The sequence below is a fragment of the Peromyscus eremicus genome, chromosome 4 (genome assembly GCF_949786415.1).
Source record: "Peromyscus eremicus chromosome 4, PerEre_H2_v1, whole genome shotgun sequence".
Lineage (NCBI taxonomy): Eukaryota > Metazoa > Chordata > Mammalia > Rodentia > Cricetidae > Peromyscus > Peromyscus eremicus.
This window is the reverse complement of record NC_081419.1, coordinates 152,731,212-152,756,383: the sequence shown is the minus strand read 5'-3', so window position 1 is coordinate 152,756,383 and position 25,172 is coordinate 152,731,212. Positions and strand designations below refer to the sequence as shown.

The 25,172-nt window shown below is 44.7% G+C and overlaps 1 protein-coding gene across 10 annotated transcripts; it reads right to left on the bottom strand.

The window, feature by feature from the left end:
* Positions 1-3,920: 3,920 nt before the first annotated feature.
* Tpd52l2 (TPD52 like 2) lies at positions 3,921-24,930 on the bottom strand. 10 transcript variants are annotated; one of them, XM_059262157.1, is made up of 9 exons: positions 24,516-24,930; positions 20,117-20,193; positions 17,387-17,535; positions 16,485-16,544; positions 10,990-11,091; positions 8,468-8,494; positions 7,028-7,069; positions 5,718-5,766; positions 3,921-4,231 (listed from the first exon to the last, which is right to left on the bottom strand). In XM_059262157.1, exons 1-9 carry the CDS (start codon positions 24,532-24,534, stop codon positions 4,136-4,138), a joined length of 621 nt encoding a protein of 206 aa, XP_059118140.1. In that variant the 5' UTR covers positions 24,535-24,930; the 3' UTR covers positions 3,921-4,135. The 10 variants fall into 10 exon arrangements, with proteins under 10 accessions (XP_059118140.1, XP_059118135.1, XP_059118138.1 ...); XM_059262152.1 differs by having other exon boundaries at positions 20,117-20,262; positions 24,516-24,924; XM_059262155.1 differs by lacking the exon at positions 16,485-16,544 and having other exon boundaries at positions 20,117-20,262; positions 24,516-24,929.
* Between the last annotated feature and the right edge of the window lie 242 nt (positions 24,931-25,172).

Below are 25,172 nucleotides of genomic sequence, written 5' to 3'. Positions count from 1 at the left end.
TTTTGTTCATCTCTGGAGACCACCCAGAGAGAACTTCTTTCCTGCTTGCCTCTCCAATCACTTAAAAACTAACCGCCATTACTTAGCGATCCTCTAGGAATCACCTGCAATCATGTGCTGGGACGGATAAGGACTTTCCTTCCCACTGTCCCGTACAATCCTTGTTCATCTGTTCATTTACTAAGGAGAAACCTGGTCACCCTTGCCTATTACCTCTTGTATTAATCCTACCACTTAACTGGGCGTGGTGGCAAACACCTTTAGTTCCAGCAGTCAAGGGACAAAGGTGGAGGCAGGTGGATCTGTGAGTTTGAGGCCAGCCTGGTCTACAAAGCAAGTTACGGAGCAGCCAGAGCTATTACACAGAGAACCCTGTCTCAAAAAATAAAAAATAACCCCACCATTTCAAGTGCTGTGTTTTTAGGCAGATACCCAGAGCTACCAAAACGGTCTTTGTGGCCAGTGCTCCTACACTTTCACTTTCATCCTTGCCTACTGACCATTTTTTATTATAATTTTTTTTTAGAGTATAATTAAATCATTTCCCCCTTCCCCTCTCCAACCCTCTCATGATACAATACACACACTCTTTCTGTTTCAAATTCATGGCCTTTTTCTTTGTTGTTACATATGTAATTCCGAGATGTATGAATACCACCTTTTCAGTCTGTTGTGTATATATACACAACATACATACTTGGATGTATATGTTTTCAAGGCTGACCATTTGGTATGGGATAGCCAATTGCTGTGCTCTTTCCTCAGGAAGATTGTTTCTCCAGCTCTCAGAATTCCGCAGTTGCCTGTATTTCTTTGTTTAGGACTGAGGCCTTGTGGGCTTTCTCCCTTACACATTAGCATGTCTGCTGATGTTGTCCTTGTTCAGGTCACAGTTAGGCAGCCATGTTGGTTAGACTTCATGGATCTAGCTTCTCTGACATTTCTAGGAGACACCATCTTACAGCAAATTTTGTATTCTTCCAGTTCTTCCAATCTTTCCTTCCCCTCTTCCACAATGATCCCTGAACCTTAAGTGCAGGAGTTGTGTTGTAGATATATCAGTTGGGACTGGACTCTACAACTCTGCATTTTGATCAGTTGCAGTTTTTCTGTAATGACCATCTGTTGGAAAGAGGTTTCCTTCATGAAGGGTGAAAACTACACATATCTGTGGGTATAAGGATAAATATTTAGGATGTAATTAGGGAATATGCTGGTTTAGTAAAGTGATCCATGACTTCACTAGCCCCAGATAGTTGGCTAGGTTTCCAGTATCAGGCATGATTTCCCTCTTGCTGAGCAGGCCTTAAGTCCAACTAGAAACCTGTCAGTTATGACCAAGGTATGGGTGCAACTAATGTGACCATAAATCAGCTGTCAAAAATAAAGCAAATATCACTCAAGGCCTCCCATCATGCTCTTAGTAAAATCCAACCTTTTCCAGCAGGGTCTGTTCACCTCATCCAATCAGATGTCTTCTCCTTTCATCTTACACCTTTCTGCACTTTGGCTGAATTTGAATTGACACATGTTCCAGACTGTCAGCAGCAGGTAGCTCAAGAAACTCAGTAAATTGCACAACATCAACCAAGTAACAAAAAAGGCTTATGAAAAATCAATAAGCAGAAAGACCGTTTATCTATTGACTCAAGAGAAGGAAAGGCTGGGTGGTGGTGGCACACGGCTTTAATCCCAGTACTGGGGGGGCAGAGCCAGGTGGATCTCTATGAGTTCAAGGCCAGCCTGGGCTACAGAGTGAGTTCCAGAAAAGGCTCCAAAGCTACACAGAGAAACCCTGTCGATAGAGAGAGAGAGAGAGGGAGAGAGAGGAGAGAGAGAAAGAAAGCCGGGTACAATAACACATGCCTGTCATCCTAGTAGAGACAGAAGGCTCTTGAATTTGAGGTAGGGGCTATATAATGATCATTTGAGAGGGAAAACATGAGTGAAAAGATTCCACAGTTGGAAGAAATAGCAAAATGGACCTGGAACCAACTGAAGACTGAAGCTATAAAGCTGCCCTGCTGTCTGAACTTGTCCAGTGTGAAGGCGACTCCCCATCCCACTCAGCGCTTCTGATCTGGACAACAACTCCAACTTACCCTGTTCACTAAGTACTTAAGGTTCTTCATTTATTCATCATTATTTCACATGGCCCCTTATCTGCAGAATAAGATCATTATATCGCCTAAGGGTTGTTGTGCCATGGAGTGACAATCTTCTCTCAGTGGGGTTTAAGATGCTGGTCTTCCCAATGCCCACTTCTGCCAGGTAAGCTGCTGGGTATGACCCAGACTCACAGCAAAGACCAGCAAAGCTTGATGATCACAGGGACAAAAAGGCCCCTTCAGTGGATCCAATCTTGATAATGGACTTCAAGTCCCTTAACTGCATGCCTGGCATGCATCCCTGGTCTCATCCAGAGATGCAGCTTCTACACAATTCCCTCCCTTTATATGTACACCAAAAACTTGTAATTTGTACATGACTGTCTCCTGCCTGCCGCCATTCAAAGCAAGGAACCATGCATTTACTCCCCACTTTTTTGTCATTATCCTAAAAGACACACCAAACAAATAGATGTGGATTTTACTCCAAAGGAATGCTTTATTGACAAGTTGCCTGTTATTCTTTGTAGGAAGATACAATATAGCCTGCCTCCTCACACAACTATTGTTTTTAACTCTGAAAGAAAAAACACCAAGATGTCTCTTCTTCAGTTCCCCAGTTCCTCACTGTTCCTTGCTTTGTGTGGTACAGTATTCAAGGTACTTGATAATCAAAGGATATATCATATCACACTGTATCAAACCAGACACTAAAATGGACAGACCCCACCTCATCCAAGGAGTGCAGATATGTGCACACAACAGACAAAGTCTTTGCCCTGCTAAGAGCCATTAAGGCACAGTGTTGCCCCTCCCTCCAGACCATGCCTCCCAACATTCAGGGCCCTAGCGTTGAGAGGATGCAGAATGTGGCAATTGGAGGCAGGAGAAGGGAACTTAGAAAGAAATCTTTGTAGCTCCTGAGAAAAGATGACAGCAGAGTTCTGGCTGAACCAAAACCACATCACATACCTGACCTGCAGCATTGGTTCTGCTTCTCATTTATTCTTTGTGTAATGGACAGGCAGGCAGGAACTATGAACCAGAGCCCCGCTCACTGTCAGTAAAGCAACACTGTGCAGGGCACATCCCATTAAGATGCCAAAGATTGAGGCTTCTTTCCTTCTCTCAGCCCTCCTGACCCACAAACACAAGAGCCTTGTGGGCCAGAGTGGAAAGCTACAAGGAAATGCCATTCTTCAAAAGATCCAAGTTTTGCACACCAGGAGAAAGTGTTAGAGAAATAAAATGCACTAACTGGTACTGGCAGAGTATGAGATGGGCCAGAGATAAAACTCTACATAGTACTCATAACCCATTAAAGAACCCTCATTTATAGGGATATAAAAGACTATAAACAAATAAAGCATAAGGCAATGTAAGGCTTGAATTCAAAGAAATATTTCTCAATAACGAGGCTAAAGTTGTTTTGCCTCACTTTTTTTCTATTTAATTTTTGAAAAGTCCATCACATTTAAAAAATAGTGGATTTGCTTCTGCCAAAGCCAGATTATTCTCTAAGAATGAAGCAGTTTATGTTTCCTTTCTAGGGTCTCAGAAAATAGAGAACTCTCTCATTCCTCAAATCCATATGAAAAACTGTTACCATGCAATATGACCTAGGTGACTGTATTCCTTCTGAGCTAGGGGGAGGAGAGCAGGCAAGGAAATAATGGTCACTTAATACCCCTGACAATTCTTCCCTCAGCATTCTGGTGAGACCACCAAAGGGAACATGGGCTCCTGTTCAATACTCCTTGGGCCCTTCCACCCTGTCCACTTCCTGTGGCCCTGGAAAGGATGGCACAGTGATCTGCTTCATCTATGAGCTTTAGTGTAAAACATTTATGTACATGACTGTTCTCTAATTCATGCCAAGGTAGCAGCCACATCTGCATGTAGATGGATATGACTGTCTTCAAAACCAGCTCTTCACTGGCCCTGGCTGGTTGCTCTGTCATGCAGAGTTGCAGCTGTGATGATGAGGGTGTGCTTCTGTATTCTGTGGATGATAAGCTATGACAAGCTTAGAAAGGGGCATGATCCGGTAATGGCTGGTCACCACTTCCAGGTGAGGAAGGGAGGTTATCGATGCCATTCTCTCTGCTACCCACAACCTTAGACTATAGAAAAAAAAACAGAGAAAGTAAACCTAAGACACAACAGAAAACAGAATAGGTCCAGGGACCATGTTCAACTCCCTACACAAGTATACACAACATGAACACTAGTCATCAATGAAAAGAAATGAGTCAATGACACACAACAGTCTGTATAGGTTCCCCAAGAATTACACATTGTGATATTTAGAAAAGCATTCATACTGTGTGGTTCCACTAGATTGATTATATTTTGTATATTAAGAAACATGTATCTGGGGAAGGGAGCTGAAGAAATGGCTCGTTAATCTAGAGCACTTGTTGCTCTTGGAAAGGATTCAGGTTCAGTTCCCAATACCCACATAGTGGCTCACAACTGCCTTTTTCTGACCTCCACAGGACCAGTGCATATACATACTCACAGGCAAAACACAAAGTAGAGAAAAAAAAATTTGAGACAGGGTATATTATATATCAATAGCTGTCCTAGATGGAACTCTCTATGTAGACCAGACTGGCCTAGAATACACCTGCCTCTACCTCCCAACTGCTGGGATTAAACATTTTGATTATGTGTGCATAGTATGTATGAATGCATGTGCAGATAAGAGGTTGACATTAGATATTTTCCTTAATCATTCCTCATATTATTTACTAAAGCAGATTATCTCACCGAACCCTGAGCTCGGTAACTTAGCTAGTCTAGCTAGCCAGCTTGCCCTGGAGATACCCTGTCTCTTCAACTCCAGAATATTGTGGGATTATAGGCAGCCTACCACACCTACCTGACTTTTTCATGCTAGGGATCTAGGTTCCAGTCCTTGGGACATCAAGAATGGCCTCAGCAGGTAAAGGTTCTTACCACCAAGCATGACCATCTGAGTTTGAGCCCTAGGATCCACATGGTAAAAGGAGAGACAAGTTTTCTTCTGATCTCCACATGTGTGCCATGGCATATATATATATGCACCCTCCCCCAAATAAATTTTAAAGAGATAGAACTGAATTTGAGTTCTCACTCTTTTGTGCTGCAAGTGTTTTATCCACATTCTTGAAAGGATAAAATAACAGAGATGAGGAACAGATTAGGGGTTGGCAGGGCAAAGGAAAAAGGAAGATAGGCATGACCGCAGAGGTACTGATGAATTAGAATAGTGACTTAGCTGGGTTTGGTGGCATACACATATAATCCTAGAACTCAGGAGGCAGAGGCAGGTAAACTGAGTTAAAGGCAAGCCTGGTCTACAGAGTGAATTCCAGGTCAGCTAGAACTGCTACATAATGAGACCCTGTCTCAAAAAGAAAAAAATAACAACAAACATAAACAGGCTGTTTTGTGTTCAGAGACTTTACCCAAGTTCTGTAAGATATTATTACTTAAGGAACAACATGAGAGGCACAAAAGACCTCTATATGAGTTTCTATAATAACTGAGTCCTCTATAATAAAGAAGTTGATTCAATAGATCATACCCATGCTTCAAGAAAACATACAACCCAAGGATAGTTACCTTTATGGTCCCCACTCGGTCTTCAAATGACTTGAAGGTTGCAGAGTTCCTTTAAAGAGAAAAGGGAGATGTTGGCATGAAGAACTGGTTTGTCACCTCACCTTCCTCACATCGAAGGACCTAGGGCTAGGACTATGTCCAGCTCCTAGACTCTCGTTATGAAAATGTGACACAGCAGAAAGGAGTACAATGACTGCAGACTCTACACAGGGTCATTTTTGGGTGCTTTCCAGGTTGGGTCCAGATATCATTTAAGTGAACTGTAAACCCCTGACTACAGTGTGCAGGAATCCTTGCTGCAATCTAAGTAGACAGCCCTGATTAAGCTTAGATGTAGCTCAATGGGGTCACCAAGCCTTGAAAAAATAAAAGACACCCTTGGGTGTCCCCCTTCTAGGAGAGTGAGAATGTGGTCCCTCATTATCACAAATCATGCAGTCAAGTTCCCACATTTTAGGAAATCACTGGAGTCAACACACCTAGAGTATAAGTGAACATCACCCTAAGAAAACCACCTTTTTTTTTTTTTTTTTTTTTTTTTTTGGTTTTTTGAGACAGGGTTTCTCTGTGTAGCTTTGCGCCTTTCCTGGAACTCACTTGGTAGCCCAGGCTGGCCTCGAACTCACAGAGATCCTCCTGGCTCTGCCTCCCGAATGCTGGGATTAAAGGCATGCGCCACCACTGCCCGGCGAAAAAACCTCTTGATCATATTATCTTCTGGGTTTTTGTTTTTAGTGTGTGCGTATGTTGGGATTATGAGAAGTCCTGTAGCCCTTCAAGTATATCTTCAGACAAACCACATAAACAGGAAATCAGACAGTTTTGGAATAGTAGAGGATAGAAAGACAGAGGAGAAAGGTCCTCACACACTAAGACACAACAATCTTCCTAACAAGGATGGACTTTGCTGAGGCACTATGCTTGGCCAAAGAGGTGAGAAGCAACAGACTAGAGATGGTCCTATTGGGCTCTGAGAATCAGGTCTCCAGAGATCCATCTGTGGAGGTCCCAGGTCCATGCGCCAGCCTCTCTAACCCTTCCTGCTAAAGCCACAGGCATCCAGAGCTAGAGCTTGCAAAGTAAAGTATGGGTCATAGGTTCACAGAATGGTTCCCTCTGGAGGCCTAAAAAGAAGTTTCCTTCCCATGAGCTCTTTCTTGCCAGTCTACAGACAGTCTTTAGCTGAGAGGAATCTGCCAGGAAAATGAAGACATGGATTGGGGGACACAGAAGTACAAGGTTATGACTGGTGTTGCTGCCCACCCCTACCCAGAGACAGTTCTAGAGCAATGGAAGAAGGCATACATTACCTCATGGCCGGCATACTTATCGAGTGACGGATGGAGTAGCTGCTGCTTGGAAGCATGGTGAAAGCAGAGAAGGAAGCAAGAATTAGCCCATGGTGCCAGATCAGCCCACACTTGCCAGCTTAGCTCACATATAAGAAGAGACAAAACTCTACTAGCACCATCAAGAGTAAGCTACTGACCCTTTCCACACAGTGCCCTCTTCTAGCTCAAAGGGTTTCCAATGCTGCCATTGCTGAGCAGTGTGGCACTGACCAAGAAGAGTATTAAAACAGGGAAACTGAAACTGGTGGTGTACACCTTTAGTCCTACCACTAGAAAGGCAAAGACAGGCTATTTCTGAGTTCAATTCCAGCCTAGTCTTCAAGATAAGTTCCAGCCCAACCAGGAATACATAGTGAAACTCTGTCTCAAAACAAAAAACGAACAACAAACAAAACAGGGAAACTGTAAGGAGACCTAGGCCTGGGGCTTTTGGGAATATTTGTTCCACAGTCCTCAGGGGCCCACAGCAAGCTGAATGATGTTTTGGCAAAAATGTAACATCCAGGGTAAGTTAAGTAAAAATATTTAAAGTCACAGATTGCTCTGATTTGACTTCAGACCTCCCAATGCCTACTACTAGGATGTGAGAATATGCAGATGTCAGCATGAAGACTCCTGGAGAAGAGTGTCTAAGGGCTCTCAAATAATAAGACAAAACTCAGTCTGGAGCATAGGATTGCTTCTCACAAACAAAAACACAGGGTCTGCACATTATAGGATTGAGAACACAAGGGACAGGGTTGGTATTTCCTCCTATGTGAAAAATGCTTATTTTCAGGCATAAACTTAGGTATGGACATTTGACATATAATGTTAGTCACTTATTGCCTCAGGAACATGCAATCCAATGAGGTCCAGATGAGGCACTCAAAGGGGATAGTCATTGTAAGGATTATGTCCTTAATTACATCACCAGCCTGCGACGGAATCCCAGCCTAAAAAGCAGGCGGGCCCTCTGTGTGTTCCCTTCTCTTTCCGCTCTCTCCTTCCGTCTGTCCTCTCTCTCCTCTCTCTCTGTCTCTCTCTGTCTCTCTCTCTCTCTCTCTCTCTCTCTCTCTCTCTCTCTCTCCCCCCTCCCTCCCTCCCTCTCTCCCTCTCTCCCCCCTCCCTCCCTCCCTCTCTCCCTCTCTCCCTCTCTCTCCGTCTCTTCCAATAAAGCTCTAAAAAGGTAACTATGGCTCATGATTCTTCTGCGACCCGCAGCATCCACCGACGAATGCTGGTGCATCACCAACAGTCATATAGACCATGCCTTGTGAGCAAGCAGCTGCCTCCTGGGTACCATCCTGAGGCAAAGGGGGCTTTCCTATTTTTATACAGCAAAGTCTCCCATAGGCATACCAGAGTCCACCCTGCCCTAATACAGGTGTCCATAGGTCATGTCCAAATTCACCTTACCTAAAGGAGTGTGAGAACGGATGAGCCCTGAGAGATAGCAGCAGGAAGAAGAAGAAAGACAGCATTATTAAAGCAAGGGAGGCCAATGCCATATAAGACCCCAAACAGAAGCCCTATGGCCCTCTGTTCAAATTCTGGAAGATTAAGTAGGGTTAGCATGTGAAAAAAACGCTCTGTGAATGCTTCTTTAGTGCTTAAACTGATAGGAATGAGAGAATACATAGCCCCATCCTGAATCCACAAAGGCTAAGAAAAAATATTTGGCAACCACGTGATTGATGGCATTGTATTTCTGAGCACTGTTTTTTTGATTTTTGGGGTTTTTTGTTTGTTTGGTCTTTTTTTGGGGGGGGTTTGTTTTTGTTTTATTTTTGTTTCTTCTAGACAGAGTTTCTCTGTGTAGCTTTGCGCCTTTCCTGGAACTCACTCTGTAGCTCAGGTTGGCCTGGAACTCACAGAAATCTGCCTTTCTCTGCCTCCCGAGTGCTGGGATTAAAGGTGTGCGCCACCACCAGCCGGCCTGAGCACTGTTACATGTATAACAATACAAACAATTACAGGTTAAAGGAGAGAAAGCAAAAAGAGGTCTAAAGAAAATACCTGAGACATAAGTAGCCCAGTGAGTAAAGACTTGAGATATGACACAGTGAGCCAGCCAGGCTGGGTCAACACTTCATGTCCACGGAGCACCTTGGATTCTCTGAAAGCTAAACAGTAACCCAGGCACCATAAAATGACCTATAACATACTAGGGACTAAGCACTAAGGCTGTATCATGGAGGCCAACCTAGAATATGCATGTCCAAGGGCAGCTGCGAGCATAATAGAACATAGCTGGCCACTCCTCCACAGTACAATGAAGTCGTCCCCCCCCCATCTAAATTGCTGCAATCTATGAGCAGAGGCTACTCCCAACACAGAAGAAACCACTGAAGAATGCACTCACCACTCTAGGTTTAAGTAGGGTCATCAAGCCTACTTCCCTCTTCCCATCCCAAGTCCAGGGTTTATCAGAGGCCCCTGGAGCTCCAATGACTCTAGGACTGGTCCACCATAAACAGCAACATCCATCTATCCCTCCTAAACTCATGCTATTAGCTTCCTGAGCCTAACAGGCATTCTCAAGAAACTATTAGCATAATGGACCTGGGCCTCAGAAACCACTGTGATTATGAGATGATGGGGCTCTGTTGTGGACCAGAGAGATCAGAGTTCAAAACACTAATACAAACACCAACAGACAGGCTCTCTTCCCCAGGGAAGACACATAGTAAACAGGAAGCCCTTTGGGCACGGTAAACACAACCAGCACAAGCACCCAACTGGAGAGAACCAGTTTCTCTGACCTTGTTCTGAAAGCCCTCCCTGCACTGTGGTTGGCCACACATGCCAGAGCAGTGAGACCAGACAGCTATGCCAGCAGCACTGCCACAGGGACCCTGCTAACTGCCTGCTGTAGTCCCAAGACTACATACCATGGGGTCAATAGTAAATCCCAGTTCTCTGAGGAGAAAATAGAAACTTTATTTTTTCTTCAAAAAGGAGAAGAAATGAAACAGGATCATATCTAATGCTCCCAAAGAAAGGCAGGCCATATAAAACAGCTCAATCAAGATAGCTAAACATAGCCAGGTGGTGGTGCTACGTGCCTTTAATCCCAGCACTCCAGAGGCAGAGGCAGGCAGATCTCTGTAAGTTCAAGGCCAGCCTGGTCTACAGAGCAAGTTCCAGGATAGCCAGGACTACACAAAGAAAACCTACCACAAAAGAACAAAAAACAGAAAGATAGCTAAACAGGCTAGGCATGGTATCCACGCATTCAATACACCAATACTCAGGAGGTAGAGGCAGGTGGATCTCTGTGGATTTGAGACCAGCCTGATCCACATAGTGAGTTCAAGGCCAGTTAATTATACATAGTGAGACTGTCTCAAAAAAAAAAAAAAAAGATGGCTCAGAGTCATTTCCATCAACACCTGCCTACCCTATCAGATTTCTACCCAGAATGCTCTGAACAGACTAAAAAAGGAGTTCAAGACCAGCTTGGATTGCAGAGTAAGAAATTATCGTAAAAGGACAACAAAAATGCAAACACACACACAGAGTGAGAACACCTGTAATGAGCAAGCAACCTACTTTTCAGGAAGAACACAATGGTAGTTCCTGGGAGCTGGCCAGGATACCAGTGGCATAATCAGCAACTACCCACCACTAGACATATTACCTCATAGTTCAAGAAGCCCCAAGCTGATCCTAAAGACAACATGTGACCTGCCTTAATGTACACCCATCCCATCATGACTCCCAATTCCTAGGCTACATCACTGCTTTGCAAAAGAGCTGCAGGGAAAGAGACTAGTGACCTTTCTTTCCAAGGAATATATAAATGGCCAAAGACAGACAATAGGAGCCAGAGGAATTCTCACAAACAAAGGTCTACAGTAGATTGGTCCAGGTTATCGTGGGTGTTTCTATGTTATATGTCTGAACCCTTGACTTGAAACAGGTTTCTAACTGCTTACCTCATGTCTCCGAGTTTCCTACTGATGGCAGAGCCCATGGTGGACAAGGCAGCAGATGTCTTCTGTCCTGCCTGTGAAAGGGTTTCTTGAGTCTTCTTGTAGCTGGGGAAAAGACACACCACTTAGACTAACTAAACAGCAAAGGCAGCAGCAGTCCATCACCAAAGAAACCAAGTGTATAGAGAGCACCCATGGGAAAATCAAGGAGGAGTTGAGCAGGTGGTAAACACTCACTAGGTGGTGGTGGCATGCTCCCTAGGTCCCTACAATGCTGATCTACTCCAGTTCCTCAACTTCCAGTTCATCTAAACCTGACCTGAGACTTTACCATGCTTCTGTTTTCTTATGATACTTCTGACTGCTCAGGAAGCTAAAACCTGCTAACTACAGAGAAAACAGACCACAGACATGCTGGGTCTGGCAGCACACTTGGGCAGGCAATACCGAAGTAGCAAAGGCCAAGAAAGGTCTCAGCTTCTGATCAAGTCAATTGAAGTTCAAAGCTTCTCCTTCCAATTCCCACATAAGACAGTCTTCTGAGACAAGAAAGCACAAGCTGAAGAGCATCCATGAAGGACGTCCCCAATGTGGGTTAGCACCTGTACAGTGCCTTCATTACACTGAAGAGCCCTTTGATTTCCAGCACTTTCTAGATAATATCCTTCTAGAACATAAACATCCCTTTCTCATGTTCCCTCTACAGTGCATGGGCAGCGTTGGCCCACAACAAAGACCACCAGTCCTATCTCCTCCCATCCCCTCTATTGCTTATCCACATATATACACATTACAACAAATTATGGCTCTATAACCTTAACACCAATGGGATGAATATAATAATAGGCAGAGATACTATGGAGTCCATCATAAGAATCTTGCTTCCCTGTTGGCTTTGCTACCACAAAAAAGGCAGCAGTTTTGAAAACAACCAAGATCATAACCAAATAACCAAAAGCCTCATTCAAAACTTTTTTTTTTTTTTTTTTGGTTTTTTTGAGACAGGGTTTCTCTGTGTAGCTTTGCTCCTTTCCTGGAACTCACTTGGTAGCCCAGGCTGGCCTCGAACTCACAGAGATCCGCCCGGCTCTGCCTCCCGAGTGCTGGGATTAAAGGTGTGCGCCACCACTGCCCGGCTCATTCAAAACTTTTAGGTCATAGCTCCTCACTGGATGGAGCTGGGGAACTTGAAGCTGAACCAGGAATAGATGGAGACTCATGAGGCTGCTTAGTATCACCATGGTAACCTAAAGCACTTCTCTCCAACACACCTGGCAAAGCTTTAAGTGGGGTATCAGTAACTGGCTTTCCAAGCCCTTCCTGCCCCAACCTCCTATAGGAGGTCTAGTAAAAGCACCTGCCAGTCCATAGGTTAAAGACAGGTCTGGTAACCCACAAGGGCCCTGCAGCCTCCTCCTGAGTCTACCCAAGCCCAAGGTACACAGCACTCACTTTCCTACTAAAGCCAAGAAGTACACTTCACTGTACACTAAGAAGTACACTTCACTGAAAACAAAGTGTTTCTTTAAAACATCAAGTTCAAGGTAACTAAGGTCTGCATTTATTTGCAGAAATATAAATTCAAGATAACTAGTACCTACAAAAAGGAGAAGAGAAGGAAAAGAGGAAAAAGACGGGGGGGGGGGGGGGGGGGCCGGGGGGAGAACAAAAACAAACATGTTCTAGTCAGTCAGTTATGGTAGCACATGCCTACAATCCCAGCGCTTGGGAGGCTAAAGTAGGAGGATGAAAAGTCTGAAGCCAGACTAAACTCCATAGCAAGACCTTATTTCAAAAAAAAAAGGAAGTGAATGAGAGAGGAAGAGAAGGAAGGAAGACAGGTCATGAGGTCATCACTCAGGTCCATAGGCTCCAGTGCTGCAGGCCAACTGTCACAGCCTCATATACCCAGACAAACACACTCATGGCAACCTGGGAATCACTACATGACACTACTGGGGAAGCTAAGCTCAGAAAGTGGTAGCTGGAAAGCAGAGACAGACAGCTAGCTAGGGAGCACTGTGCTGTGCTTCCCTAGACAGCTCCTCTTTGAGAATTAGACCTCTTAGAACAGTGGTTCTCAACCTGTGGGTCAAGACTCCTTTGGAGGTCAAGGGCCTTTTCACAAGAGACACATACCAGATATTCTGCATATCAGATATTCACATTTTACAATTCATAACAGTAGCAAAATTATAGTTATGAAGTAGCAACAAAAATAATTTTATGGTTGGGGGTCACCAGCATTAGGAAGGTTGAAAACCACTGCCTTAGAAGAACCTAGAACAGGCAGGGTATCTGTCAGCAATTGTGGACATGCTTTCCCTGCCCTTTCAGTCTTCCTTTTGAGGCTAACCTTACTTTCTTCTTAGGCTTACCAGAGGATACAGCTCCCTGTCCACAGTAACTAATTCTCATAATGCCCACACTTGGGCAACCTTGTTAGTATGCAAAGCTAAAGGCAGGGCCTTTTCAGGCGTGCTGGCGCACGCCTTTAATCCCAGCACTGGGAGACAGAAGCAGGCGGATCTCTGTGAGTTTGAGGCCAGCCTGGACTACAGAGTGAGTTCCAGGAAAGGAGCAAAGCTACACAGAGAAAGCCTGTCTTGAAGAAAAACAAACCAACAAACGAACAAACAAAAACCCCAGAAAAAGCAGGGGCTTCTCTGTCATCTTACTCTGATTGACACTAATTCTGCTGTTAACTGTAGCCCAAAGAACTCAAAGTAAAACATGAACCAACTAGTAACTACAGAGTTTATGTGGTACATTCAACACTACTGTTTCTAGTTATAGCTACCTAAAAAAGAATGCAACAGGGTTTCATGACCCACAGAACATGGATGCTCCTTTATACACAAAAAAGAAAGCAAGCCCCACCCCCACAGCATCTCAACTGTGTTAAGTGCAGTACAACTCCCAGGACTATAAAATGCTGTGGAATAATTCTCTTGTACACTGTAAAGATTTGTTACTCAAATTGGTTTAATAAAATGATGACTGGCCAGTAGCCAGGAACAAAGGATAGGCAGGGTGACCCAACTAGGAGAATTCTGGGAAGAGGAAGGGCGGAAGTCAGGAGTCAGCAGCCAGATGCAGAAGAAGCAAGATGAGAATGCCATTTTGAGAAAAGGTACCAAGGCACGTGGCTAAACATAGATTAAGAATTATGGGTTAATTTAAGTGTAACAGCTAGTTAGTAATAAGCCTGAGCTATCAGCTGCGCATTTATAAGTAATATTAAGCCTCCAAGTCAATTATTTAGTAAGCAGTTGCTGGGTATTTAGGAACAGGCAAGCTGGAGAGAAACTTTTACCTACAGGCAGACACTCATACCTAATGAATCCCATGTTGTTCCAGTCCTCCAGCATGCTACTGGTTGAAAGGAAACTAAAACACATGGGTCAAGAAGGTCAGGAAGCTTGAACATATGGCCTTCCTCTGTGAAACCGCCAGGCAGAGTCAATCCTGCCAGCAGTCCAGCTCCTAAATTCTAATCAAGATAGGCACTAACCAGGCAGAGGAATCAGAGCAAGTGGTATCTTCAGTCCTATTCCCATTACCCTGGTTTCTCAATGCAGAATGCATCCAGATTAGGAATCACTGCTGACAGCTCTTCCCCCAAAAGATGGGACAAAACCCCGGAAAAGGGCCTCTGCCACAGAATTACTGGAATGGGGTGTTCCATAAGCTACACTTCCACATAAAGCCATAGACTTCTCTGGGAGATAGCAGAATCCCACGTATTTCATGAGACCTCTGTGAAAAAATATTCAAGATGGCATCCCAGACAGCTCTTTGTCTGGCAATTTCTCAAACACAATGAATACACATTTCTCTCAAGACTATCTGCTGGGGGAATGTCTTTTCTGTATGCTGTGAATATACGTTGTTCCCATTGGTTAATAAATAAGCTGCTCTGGCCTATGGCAAGGCAACTTAGAGGCAGGCAGGAAATTCAAGGAGAGAGACAGGAAAGAGAAAGGCAGAGTTAGGAGAGATGCCAGCTGCCACCATGGAAGGAGCAGCAAGATGCCAGCAAAGATGCCAATAGACGGGTAATGCCACGACCACGTGGCAACTCATTAATAGAAATGGGTTAAATTATAAGAGCTAGGGGGCTGGAGAGATGGCTCAGCAGTTAAGAGCACTGGCTGCTGCTCTTCCAGAGGTCCTGAGTTCAATTCCCAGCACCCACATGGTGGCTCACAGACATCTATAATGAAATCTGATGCCCTCTTCTGGCATGCAGGCATACACGCAGGCAGAACAAATAATAATAAAATACTTTTAAAAAAAATTTATTAAGAGCTAGCTAGCAAGAAGCCTACCATAGGCCATGCAATTAGTAATTACTATTAAACCTCTGAATGATTATTTTATAAGTGGCTCTGGGACTGCAGGGCTGGGCAGGACCTGAGAAACTTATGGCTACAACTATCTTTACGTTGAATCTGCATTATGAGCCTGTCTAGGGCTCTAGCAGCATAGATGACAGTGTCTTTACCTAGGGAATATATACTTCCAGCAAACTCATTGTCTAGTGCAGTCCCGAAGTGCTCATAGGAAAGCTAAGGTGTTGAACCAAAACAAACCAGAGCTTTCTATATCTGACTGCTTCCCATATGACACCAGACCTTAAGGCCCTACAAGCACAGGGAACAAAGGTGGTCTCCAGATACCTTTAAGATAAATAGGTAAATAAGCTCAGCAGAATTTCCTTCAGTCCACACATGGGAGGACTTCTCCCCTAAGCTTTATAGTAACCATGTCAGCATTTCCTTCTAAAAGCAGACTATTCTCTGGCAGTCAAATCCTGCCAGAAACCATCTCCTCAAGTCTGCTTAAATCATGCATCAACCCAGCAGAGGACAAAGATATTATAATCAGACTATTACATGGTTAAATGACATGCCATTACCCAGATTAAGGATCCCAAGACAACAGAAGTCATTATAGCTTTGACAGACATATAGGACGATCTACAAGTAATTCATGCTCTACTGACATTTTATGTGGCTGACAGTGCAGCACCTCCAGACCATAGAACTTCATGAACCCACCAACATGTGCCACCATTATTCTCACCCCAACCCAAGAATCTCTCATACACCAACAGCTGGAGCTGAATCTGAGGGTAGAGGACAGGAAGAAATCAAGTACAAAAATCCACCACCAACAACAGGTCAGATGGCATTAACCACCATGTCACTGTCACAAGTCAGGGTGTACTTACTATTCAGAGACACTGCCCACTCAGTTCAGGAACGACATATAATCAGGCAGAGGACTTTAAGCATGATCTGGTGACAGAGTGGATTTCTCTAACTACTGTACTCTATCCTTCTGGTATTTAAAGCATACTTTTATTTATAGTTGGGAAGAGAATGATAGCCAGCAAGCACTGAAAGACAGTTTGTGCCAAGGATGCACAGCTTCCCTGCCCCAGGGAGACAGAGAGAAGAGTGAGGAAGGACACTGACAGCATGGGCACTCACAGGTCAGACTGGGTCACTTTCTCATTCCACTCTCCAAGTTTCTCAGACGTTTTCACATAGCTAAAAACAGAAAGTCTGTGATGAATATCTGGAATGATTTAAACCCAGGCTTCAGGCTGCAGGTAAGACTCCAGAGAAGACAGAAACACCACCTGGCAAGACTTCTGGTCTGCAGCCCACCCAAACAGTCAAGTGCCACTACCATACCTGTGTAGGCCCAGGTCTAGCTAGGAGGACTACACAGAACAGAGATGACCATGCCCTCTCCCAAACACAACACAGGAGCATCTGCTCTTTAAATAGAAGGCTCCAGAGAAGGGCACAGCCCATGGCCCCTTCATGCTCTGACATTTACCATGAGTCTGGACTCAAAGTCCCCAACATCCTAGTACAGAAACATGGGATTTCTATAGGTGAAATTTACAAAATATGATTCAATTTTTGTTTCTTTAGTAAAAAGCTTCTGGAGACATCCCCCAAAGGAATGCTGTAACAAAGGAAAAATATGGACACAAACATGGCAAACTCTAACCAAATTCTGACAGCTCAGTCACATGTAAGACTAGTACCCACTTCTACAGACCAGAAAAGTCAATTCTAAGGACTTCATTGGTGCTCTGACCAATTTGGACCCAGCAGAAACACTTTCTACTTGGACACGTAGCTAAGTCCATCCACCTTTCCAAACACATGTAGATTTCATGCTCTGAGTAAACACAGGCACAATCCCTAAGAACTCAAGTCTTCTGGTTACCTATTTCCAGCAGGCTCATTTAATACTGATTGTTACAAAGCATCTCATTCCCCAGCACTCTTATATTCTATCCATAAGAAAGAGGCATACCCCAGTGAACACTTTCTTAGCCAAAGGAATATGGGACCACCATGGGACTGGTACCTACGCAGTAGAGACCTGCACATCATGCCAGCTCCTAGACAGGTTCTGCTTCAGCTCCCCTAAAGTAGAGAGGCCCAGCCTCCTTTTCAGCTCTCCACAGTGCCTCTCTTTGGCTGCCAGGACCTGGCGTAGAGTGACAATTTCTTCTTCCACCTGTAAAAGAAGCAGGGCTGGGGATATAGCTCAGTTGGTAGAATACTTGCCTTGCATATATGAGGCCCTGAATTAGAACCCCAGCACCACAAAAAATAAAATAAAAAAAAATGCAGTTGGCATGAGAGGCTGTGGGAACCCACAAAGGTTTTCTAGTGAGATCTGAGCTTGCTTTATACAGCAGGGCTGCATTAAGAGATGGCTTGACCACGTGCATGGTCACCAAGTGTTTGGGATGGTCTGCACTTGGCTGTGCTGGGGGGAGGTCTTTTGCTCCACCCCTTGGCATTCCTTTAAAAGACCTTTAGTAGAGATAGAAGGGGCTGGTGGGTTTTGACCCAGGCCCTCCCGAGGCTATCCTGTGTTTCTATCTGTCTCTCTCCTCTATATTTCTATCTAAATCTCTTATCCCTCACTCCTCAAGAGTCCCTGGAGTAAATAGATGTGGGAGCTGGTCCCCCCCCACAAGAGGCCATGACTACTACAGGAAGTAACCAACAAACATCCTTACCCATGTCATAATGAGACTTTCTAAAGAAGTTTTTACTTACAGAAACAGTTTGTCTTAAAAATAGCATCCGCCGGGCGGTGGTGGCACACGCCTTTAATCCCAGCACTCGGGAGGCAGAGCCAGGCGGATCTCTGTGAGTTCGAGGCCAGCCTGGGCTACCAAGTGAGTTCCAGGAAAAGGCGCAAAGCTACACAGAGAAACCCTGTCTGGGGGGGGGGGGGGGGAATAGCATCCACAATGGCAGCTATTCTGCTTTTATCTGGCATCAGCACCCCAACTTCTGGAAAACTACCCCTGCACTAGTCAGTAGTTCTCTAGGACTGCCAATCACTTCTCCCATTTCCCTTAAGTCTCAGGACAACCAAGTGAGCCCTATCAGAGCTCTTCCATGAGAGTGGACATGAGTGTTAGGACACAAGTTCCTCTTCCAATGGGTTCTGGGCCTGGCTTAGATATAGCAACTGAATCTGCTAGAAGTAAAGACCCACAGAGGAATCCCCTATATAGTAAAAAGGAAGCAGAACTGACAGAGAAACAGAGACCTAGGTGTGAGAGAAACATTTCTAATGGCAATTATTGTTGTTCCAGAGGCCAGCTCCAAGCCTTAGGGAGAGCCAGTTCTTTCTTTGTCTGTCTGTCTGTCTGTCTGTCTCTGTCTCTCTCTGTCTCTCTCTCTCTCTCTCCCCTCTCTCTCTCTTTCTGGTTTGGAGACAGGGTTTCACTGTGTAGACCTGGCCTTCAGAAATCAATCTGTAGTCCAGGCTGGCCTTGAACTCAGAGATACACCTGCCTCTGTCTCCTGAGTGCTGGGATTAAAGTTGTGTGCCACCACCACCACCTGCCTCTCCTTTGTTCTTATGGCAGTTTCAGTTTAAAAGAAAGATTTGAGCCGGGTGGTGGTGGTGCACGCCTTTAATCCCAGCACTCGGGAGGCAGAGCCAAGTGGATCTCTGAGTTCAAGGCCAGCCTGGGCTACTAAGTGAGTTCCAGGAAAAGCTCCAAAGCTACATACACAGAGAAACCCTGTCTCAAAAAACAAAAAAAAAGAAAGAAAGAAAAGAAAGATTTAGGGATGGGGGAGAGTTTGAGACAGGGTTTCTCTGTGTAACAGTCCTAGCTGTCCTGGAATTCAATTTGTAGACCAGGCTCATCTCAAACTCACAGAGATCTGAAGAAATCTACCTGTCTCTGCCTCCCAAGTGCTGAGGGATTAAAGGTGTATGCCACTTTGATAATAAGGACCTGAACTTTTAAAAGAAAGGTGACTTCTGGAAAGAACAATTTTTGAAGCTGTCCCACTACAGAATGTGTTCCCAATATTTTTAGTCCCAGTATAAATAGCTACACTGAATAAGAATTCCTTTTCAGTCAGGCATGGGAGTACAGTCCTATAGATAGTCCCAGGAGACAATTGCTTGACCCCATATGGGGGCAAGACTCCTCATCAAAAAGATAAAAGAAAAAAGAGCTGGGTGATGGCGGTGCATACCTTTAATCCCAGCACTAGGGAGGCAGAGGCTGTCGGATCTCTGTGAGTTCCAGGCCAACCTGGTCTACAGAGTGAGTTCCAGTACAATCAAAGTTGCTAAGCAGAAAACTCTGTCTTAGAAAAAAAAAAAAAGAAAAAGAAAAAGGAAAAAGAAACAAAAGTAAACATGGTGCCACTTGGAAGACAGAGAGAAGCAGGAGGATTATGAAGTAGAGGTCAACCCAAAACAAACTAAAACTAAAAAGATCCAGTGGACACAGATTCATGATGTCCTAAAAATGACTTTCAAGTGTTAATACCAGCAAACAGCATACTTGGAGACATTATTGTGTAGACATCATCTTCATGGGGCACCTAGTATTTCCAGACAGAGGTGGTAAGATGAGATCAGGGCCTGCCTCTTCCAACAGGTGATTCAAGTCAACACTTTAGAAGTAGGCACATACAAAGAGATAACCCAGAAGACACAGAAGGCAGATAATACCCCAGCAACAGCTCTGTCACAGGATAAAGTGTTCTACTCTCTGTATAACCCAAAAGGACTCACAATTACTCCACAACAGAAAATAAAACCAAGACACCTTAGCAAGCTCAGCCCGAAGCTCTTCTTCCTCCACCTCTGTCAGGCCCTCTACAGCTGGAGTTCGGGGGGCCACACCTGGGTCAACAGGGACATCAGTCAGGAAATCAGACAGCACACCTTTGTTAGGAGAATTCAAGTTGATATCTGTCAGAGACAAAAATGAAGTCAAAAAGTGTCAAGTAATTTGTAACTCTACTAGGAAAGAAGCAAGAATGGAAGGAAATAGGTGGCCAAAAGAAGCAGGAAAACACTGGAAACTAGAAATACCTCCAAAAGCCTATGATGATGATCTGGGCACTGGGTGGGCAACAGCTACTTCTTGGGCACCTGAGATGCAAACCCAATACCACCTGTGCTGCTAGAATACAAGAAACACTAGCTAAAGCAGCCAAACCATAGGTTCTGGTTTCCCTTTTGAAATATTATCTTCTAAAGCAGGAAACCCTGCTTCAAAGAAAGCAGTCCAATCTAGTAAATCTTCTAATTTGTTTTTTTCCCCCCTTGGAGTGAAGGAAGTAAATATAGCAAGCATTACTTTCCATTCAACTCAGGGAATGCTAAAGATTACTTACATGGATTATATGCTAGTCATCAAACCCCAATAAGAAATCAGCAAAACAAAAATCACTTTTAATCCCATTCCTGATCCTCTGAACCTGACAAGAGACTGCCATATGTACAAAGATAGAAGTATATTCTTCCACACACCTATAATACTAGATCCACTTCAAATTCCTGCAGTCACCAATTTTTCTTCACATTAGGCACATCTTCCTATCTGCACAAATATCTTAGCAGGTACCACATAAAGAAAGCCATTCTTGCCTGGCGTTGGTGGAGCACGCCTTTAATCCCAGCACTTGGGAGGCAGAGCCAGGCAGATCTTTGTGAGTTCGAGGCCAGCCCGGTCTACAGAGAGAGCTCCAGGAAAGGCACAAAGCTACGCAGAGAAACCCTGTCTCAAAAAACCAAACCAAAACAAAACAAAAAAAAAAAACAAAAAAAAAAAAAAAAAAAAAGAAAGCCATTCTTATGAGCATGGTGACTCACATCTCTAATCCTAGCATTCAGGAGGGAGAGAGGCAGGCAGACTTCTGTGAGTTCAAGGCCAGCCTGGTCTAAAACATAAAATAGAAAGGAAAACATCTTTAATCACATAAAAGTTTGTCAACTAAACAAATTCTAAAATCTCCTAAATATAAATTGAAAACACTAAAAAACCAGATGTTCTACTCAACAGTAGCTGGAAACACCTTTTTAAAGACTTTTTTTTTTTTTTTTTTTTTAAATCTTTTGGTTTTTTTGAGACAAAGTTTTTCTCTGTAGCCCTGGCTGTCCTGGAACTCATTTTGTAGACCATACTGGCCTCAAAGATCCACCTGCCTCTGCCTCCCTAGTGCTGGGATTAAAGTAGTGGGCCACCATGCCAATTGCATTTTTTTTTTTAAGTAACTGACTTTTAAAGTAACTGTTTTGTTTGTTTCATACAAGTAACTTTTGAAATTTTATTTATTTATGGGACAGGAGAGATTGCTCAGTGGCTAAGAGCACTTGCTACTCTTCCAGAAGACCTTAGTTTAATTCCCAGCACCCACATAGTAGCTCACAACCACCTGTCACTTCACTTCCCAGGGATCCAATGTCCTCTTCTGACCTCCACTGGCACCGGGCACACAAGGTACCATGTGGACCCTAGGCATCAAATTCAGGCAAGCACCTTTATATTGCCAGTTCATGACTTGAATTTTTATTTTATTTTATCTTATTGGTGTTTTTACCTGTATGTCTGTCTGTGTGAGGGTGTTAGATCCTGGAGTTACATATAATTGTGAGCTGCCATGTGGGTGCTGGGAACTGAACTTGAGTCCTCTGGAAGAGCAGTCAGGCTCTTAACTGCTGAGCCATCTCTCCAGCTCCTCATGACTTGAATTTTTAACTGAGATCTTTTTTCTTTTCTTTTCTTTTTTTTTTGGTTTTTCGAAACAGGGTTTCTCTGTGTAGTTTTGGTGCCTGTCCTGGATCTCGCTCTGTAGATCAGGCTGGCCTCGAACTGCCTCTGCCTCCCAAATGCTGGGATTAAAGGCATGTGTCACCACTGCCCGGCTTAACTGAGATCTTTTAACTGAGAGTTTATTTCATTATCTGTAGTCATTGTGCTGAATCTACTCAAACTAAGTACCTCAAAAATCTCTACAATTATAGGGCTGGAGAGTGTTTTCTGTTGTTCCAGGGTATTGTATTTAGGATTTCTATTAGTGTGATAAAACACCATGACTGCCGGGCAGTGGTGGTGCACACCTTTAATCCCAGCACTTGGGAAGGAGAGCCAGGCGGATCTCTGTAAGTCCAAGGCCAGTCTGGTCTACAGAGCGAGATCCAGGACAGGCACCAAAACTACACAGAGAAACCGTCTCAAAAAAACCAAAAACACCATGACCAAAAGCAACTTTGGGAGGAAAGGGTTACTTTACTTACATATCACAGTCCATTATCAAGGAAGTCAGGGAAGGATCCTGGAGGCAGGAACTGATGCAGAGGCTATGGAGGAATACTGCCTTTACTGGCTTGCTTAGCCTGCTTTCTGGTATTATCAGAACCACTTGCACAGGGATGGCAGTAATCTGGGTCCTCCTACATCAATCAATCAAGAAATTGCCCTACAGACTTGCCTACAGGTCAATCCTATGAATGTATTTCTCAATTAAGATTTCTTCTTCCCACCAGGCAATGGTGGCACATGCCTTTAATCCCAGCATTTAGGAGGCAGAGGCAGGTGGATTTCTGTGAGTTCGAGGCCAGCCTGGTTACAGAGCTAGTTCCAGGACAGCCAGAGATACACAAAGAAATCCTGTCTGGAAAAACAAACAAAAACCAAAAGATTCCTTCTTCTCACATGACTGTAACTTGTGTCAGGTTGACATAAAAACTAGCCAGCACACAGAAGAACCAAGTTTTATGTGAACCTGGCTGGGAAATGGGCTGTGTTTACTATCTGTTAAGGATGCCAGTGACTTCAAATTTGTCCTCTCTTCCTCTCCCCCTCTCCTCTCTATCTTTTCCTTTTATTGTGGTGCCAGGCTAGAACCATTGCCTCACACCTACTAGGGAAAGGCCTTTATCACTGTTGTGTAAATAGCTTCCTCTGAAATGGAAAGATTCTATCCTGCAGGGAAAGCTCCTTAAGCAGGAAGGCAAACCACTCAAAATAGCTTCAGGAAATCCCTGAAACTAACTAGATTCACTAAGGTCCCCCCTGCCACAATCAACAATAAAAGCTGAAAGTCCCTCAGAGACAAGTGAAACTGAGCTGCAAAGAAGACTCTCGGAGGAGAAAGGTTGCAAAGAAGACTCTTGAGACCAGAACAGCTGCCTGGAAGAAGCAGAAATCAGGCCAAACCTGGAAAAGGTTTAGACCAACTGAGGCTCCTGGAAAGGACACTCTACATGAGAACTTTCAAAGTTCAATGAATTTGCAAATATCCATCAAAGTAGAAAAACATCCAGAATGTCCAGAATGGTAAGAACCCAGAAATTCTGCTGGGAGGTGGGGGGTAGGGGCACTCGCCTTTAATCCCAGCACTTGGGAGGCAGAGGCAGGTGGATCTCTGATTTTGAGGCCAGTCTACTCTACAGAGCAAGTTCCAGGACAGTCAGGGAAACACAGAGAAACCCTGTCTCAACGCCCCCCCCCCAAAAAAAAACCCAGAAATTATAATGCTTAGGTAATGTGTTGGTGCAGGTCAAACTGTAGAAAAGCTTTTTGAGTTTAGCTAGTGTAGTTAAGTAAGCATTCCCACTTGTACCACCGTCTCAAGATTTTAATCTCCTGAGCCTGAGCCACACTTCTCCGTGGCAACCTCATACCGGTGTCTGTTTTGGCAACAGATCTGTTCTGGGTGTGCCCCTGACTCACTCTACCCTTCTCTCATGAGGCAACCTCCTAAGTAGGTTACAGCGGCGTTACCACCCAAGAGGCGCTGCTCTAAACACAAGGATGGTTGCACCGCCCCTTCCTTGTAAAGAGCCGCCCACCATGCCTCGGCTGGAGTCCAGCACCAGATGGGGTATTTATTCCCAAGGGCCCAGCGAAAGATAGAGGGCCGCAGAGCCAGCAAGTGGCGGATAGATAGTGAACCGCATAAGGAGAAATGTCTAGTTATGAAACTCTAGGAACCGAGAGGGCGCCGAGGAACGCCGCTTCAGAGCGATCCCAGGGGAGGCCCAGGTGCCGTGGCAAGGCAGTAACAGAACACACACCGCGGCCATCAGTAGCCTTGAGGTCAAGGGCCTGTCGACCGAAGAGAGGACGTGAATCGGACCGGCAGAGACTGAGAGGACTGGGAGGCCAGAGTCGCGACTACCGGAATGCGACGCAGCCCCTGACCATTTGCGGGTACCTTGGCTGGCGGAGTCCATATTCAGGTGACAGCTGAGCCGTAGCTGGCCTCGGAGCAAAGATCGCAGGCACTAGAGGAGCCAAGCACCAAGTACTGGAAGCTGGCAGCCGCGTACACGCGAGCCAGTGGAACTGTCGGGCCGCAGCAGTATTACGTAATCAGCGACGCGACGCCTTACTTCCGCTTGGATTTGTGCTCCGCCTTCTTCCCGGCCCCCGCTCAAGTGGTGTCCAATGAGAACGTCCTCTGGCCCTACGTAAGACTAATCGTTCAATTTTATAGCTACAAACTACAATGAAGCGGGAAGTAATTCCCCCAGGCTGGTTCCACCAGTAAGATTCCTGGGTGAAAAGGCCAGAGCAGCCGAAGCTCGAGGGACGGTTTGGTTTGTGTCTCAGTGCGCTGATTCCCATCACACCCTCGACTGCCCACGAGCTCCTCGACCGCGCACCGCGGCGGGTCAAACTCAGGCCTGTGCACCCTCCAGCCCCCAATCAACCTCTTCCCGCCTCCGGTAAATTATTTTGGTTTTGGTTTTTGAGACTGCTGACTATGTAGACTAGAATGACCTTGAATTTAACGATCCTCTGGGCTCCACCTCCCTAGTGCTAGGATTACAGGAGTGAGCTATCACAGCCGATTTATACCGTATCGGGG

Coding starts and splice junctions, on each gene's coding strand:
- Tpd52l2 (XM_059262152.1), bottom strand. Junction 8,495..10,989: donor AGGAAACTCGGAGACATGAG/GTAAGCAGTTAG, acceptor GCTATCTCTCAG/GGCTCATCCGTTCTCACACT. Junction 4,232..5,717: donor ACCGAGTGGGGACCATAAAG/GTAACTATCCTT, acceptor TTTTTTCTATAG/TCTAAGGTTGTGGGTAGCAG.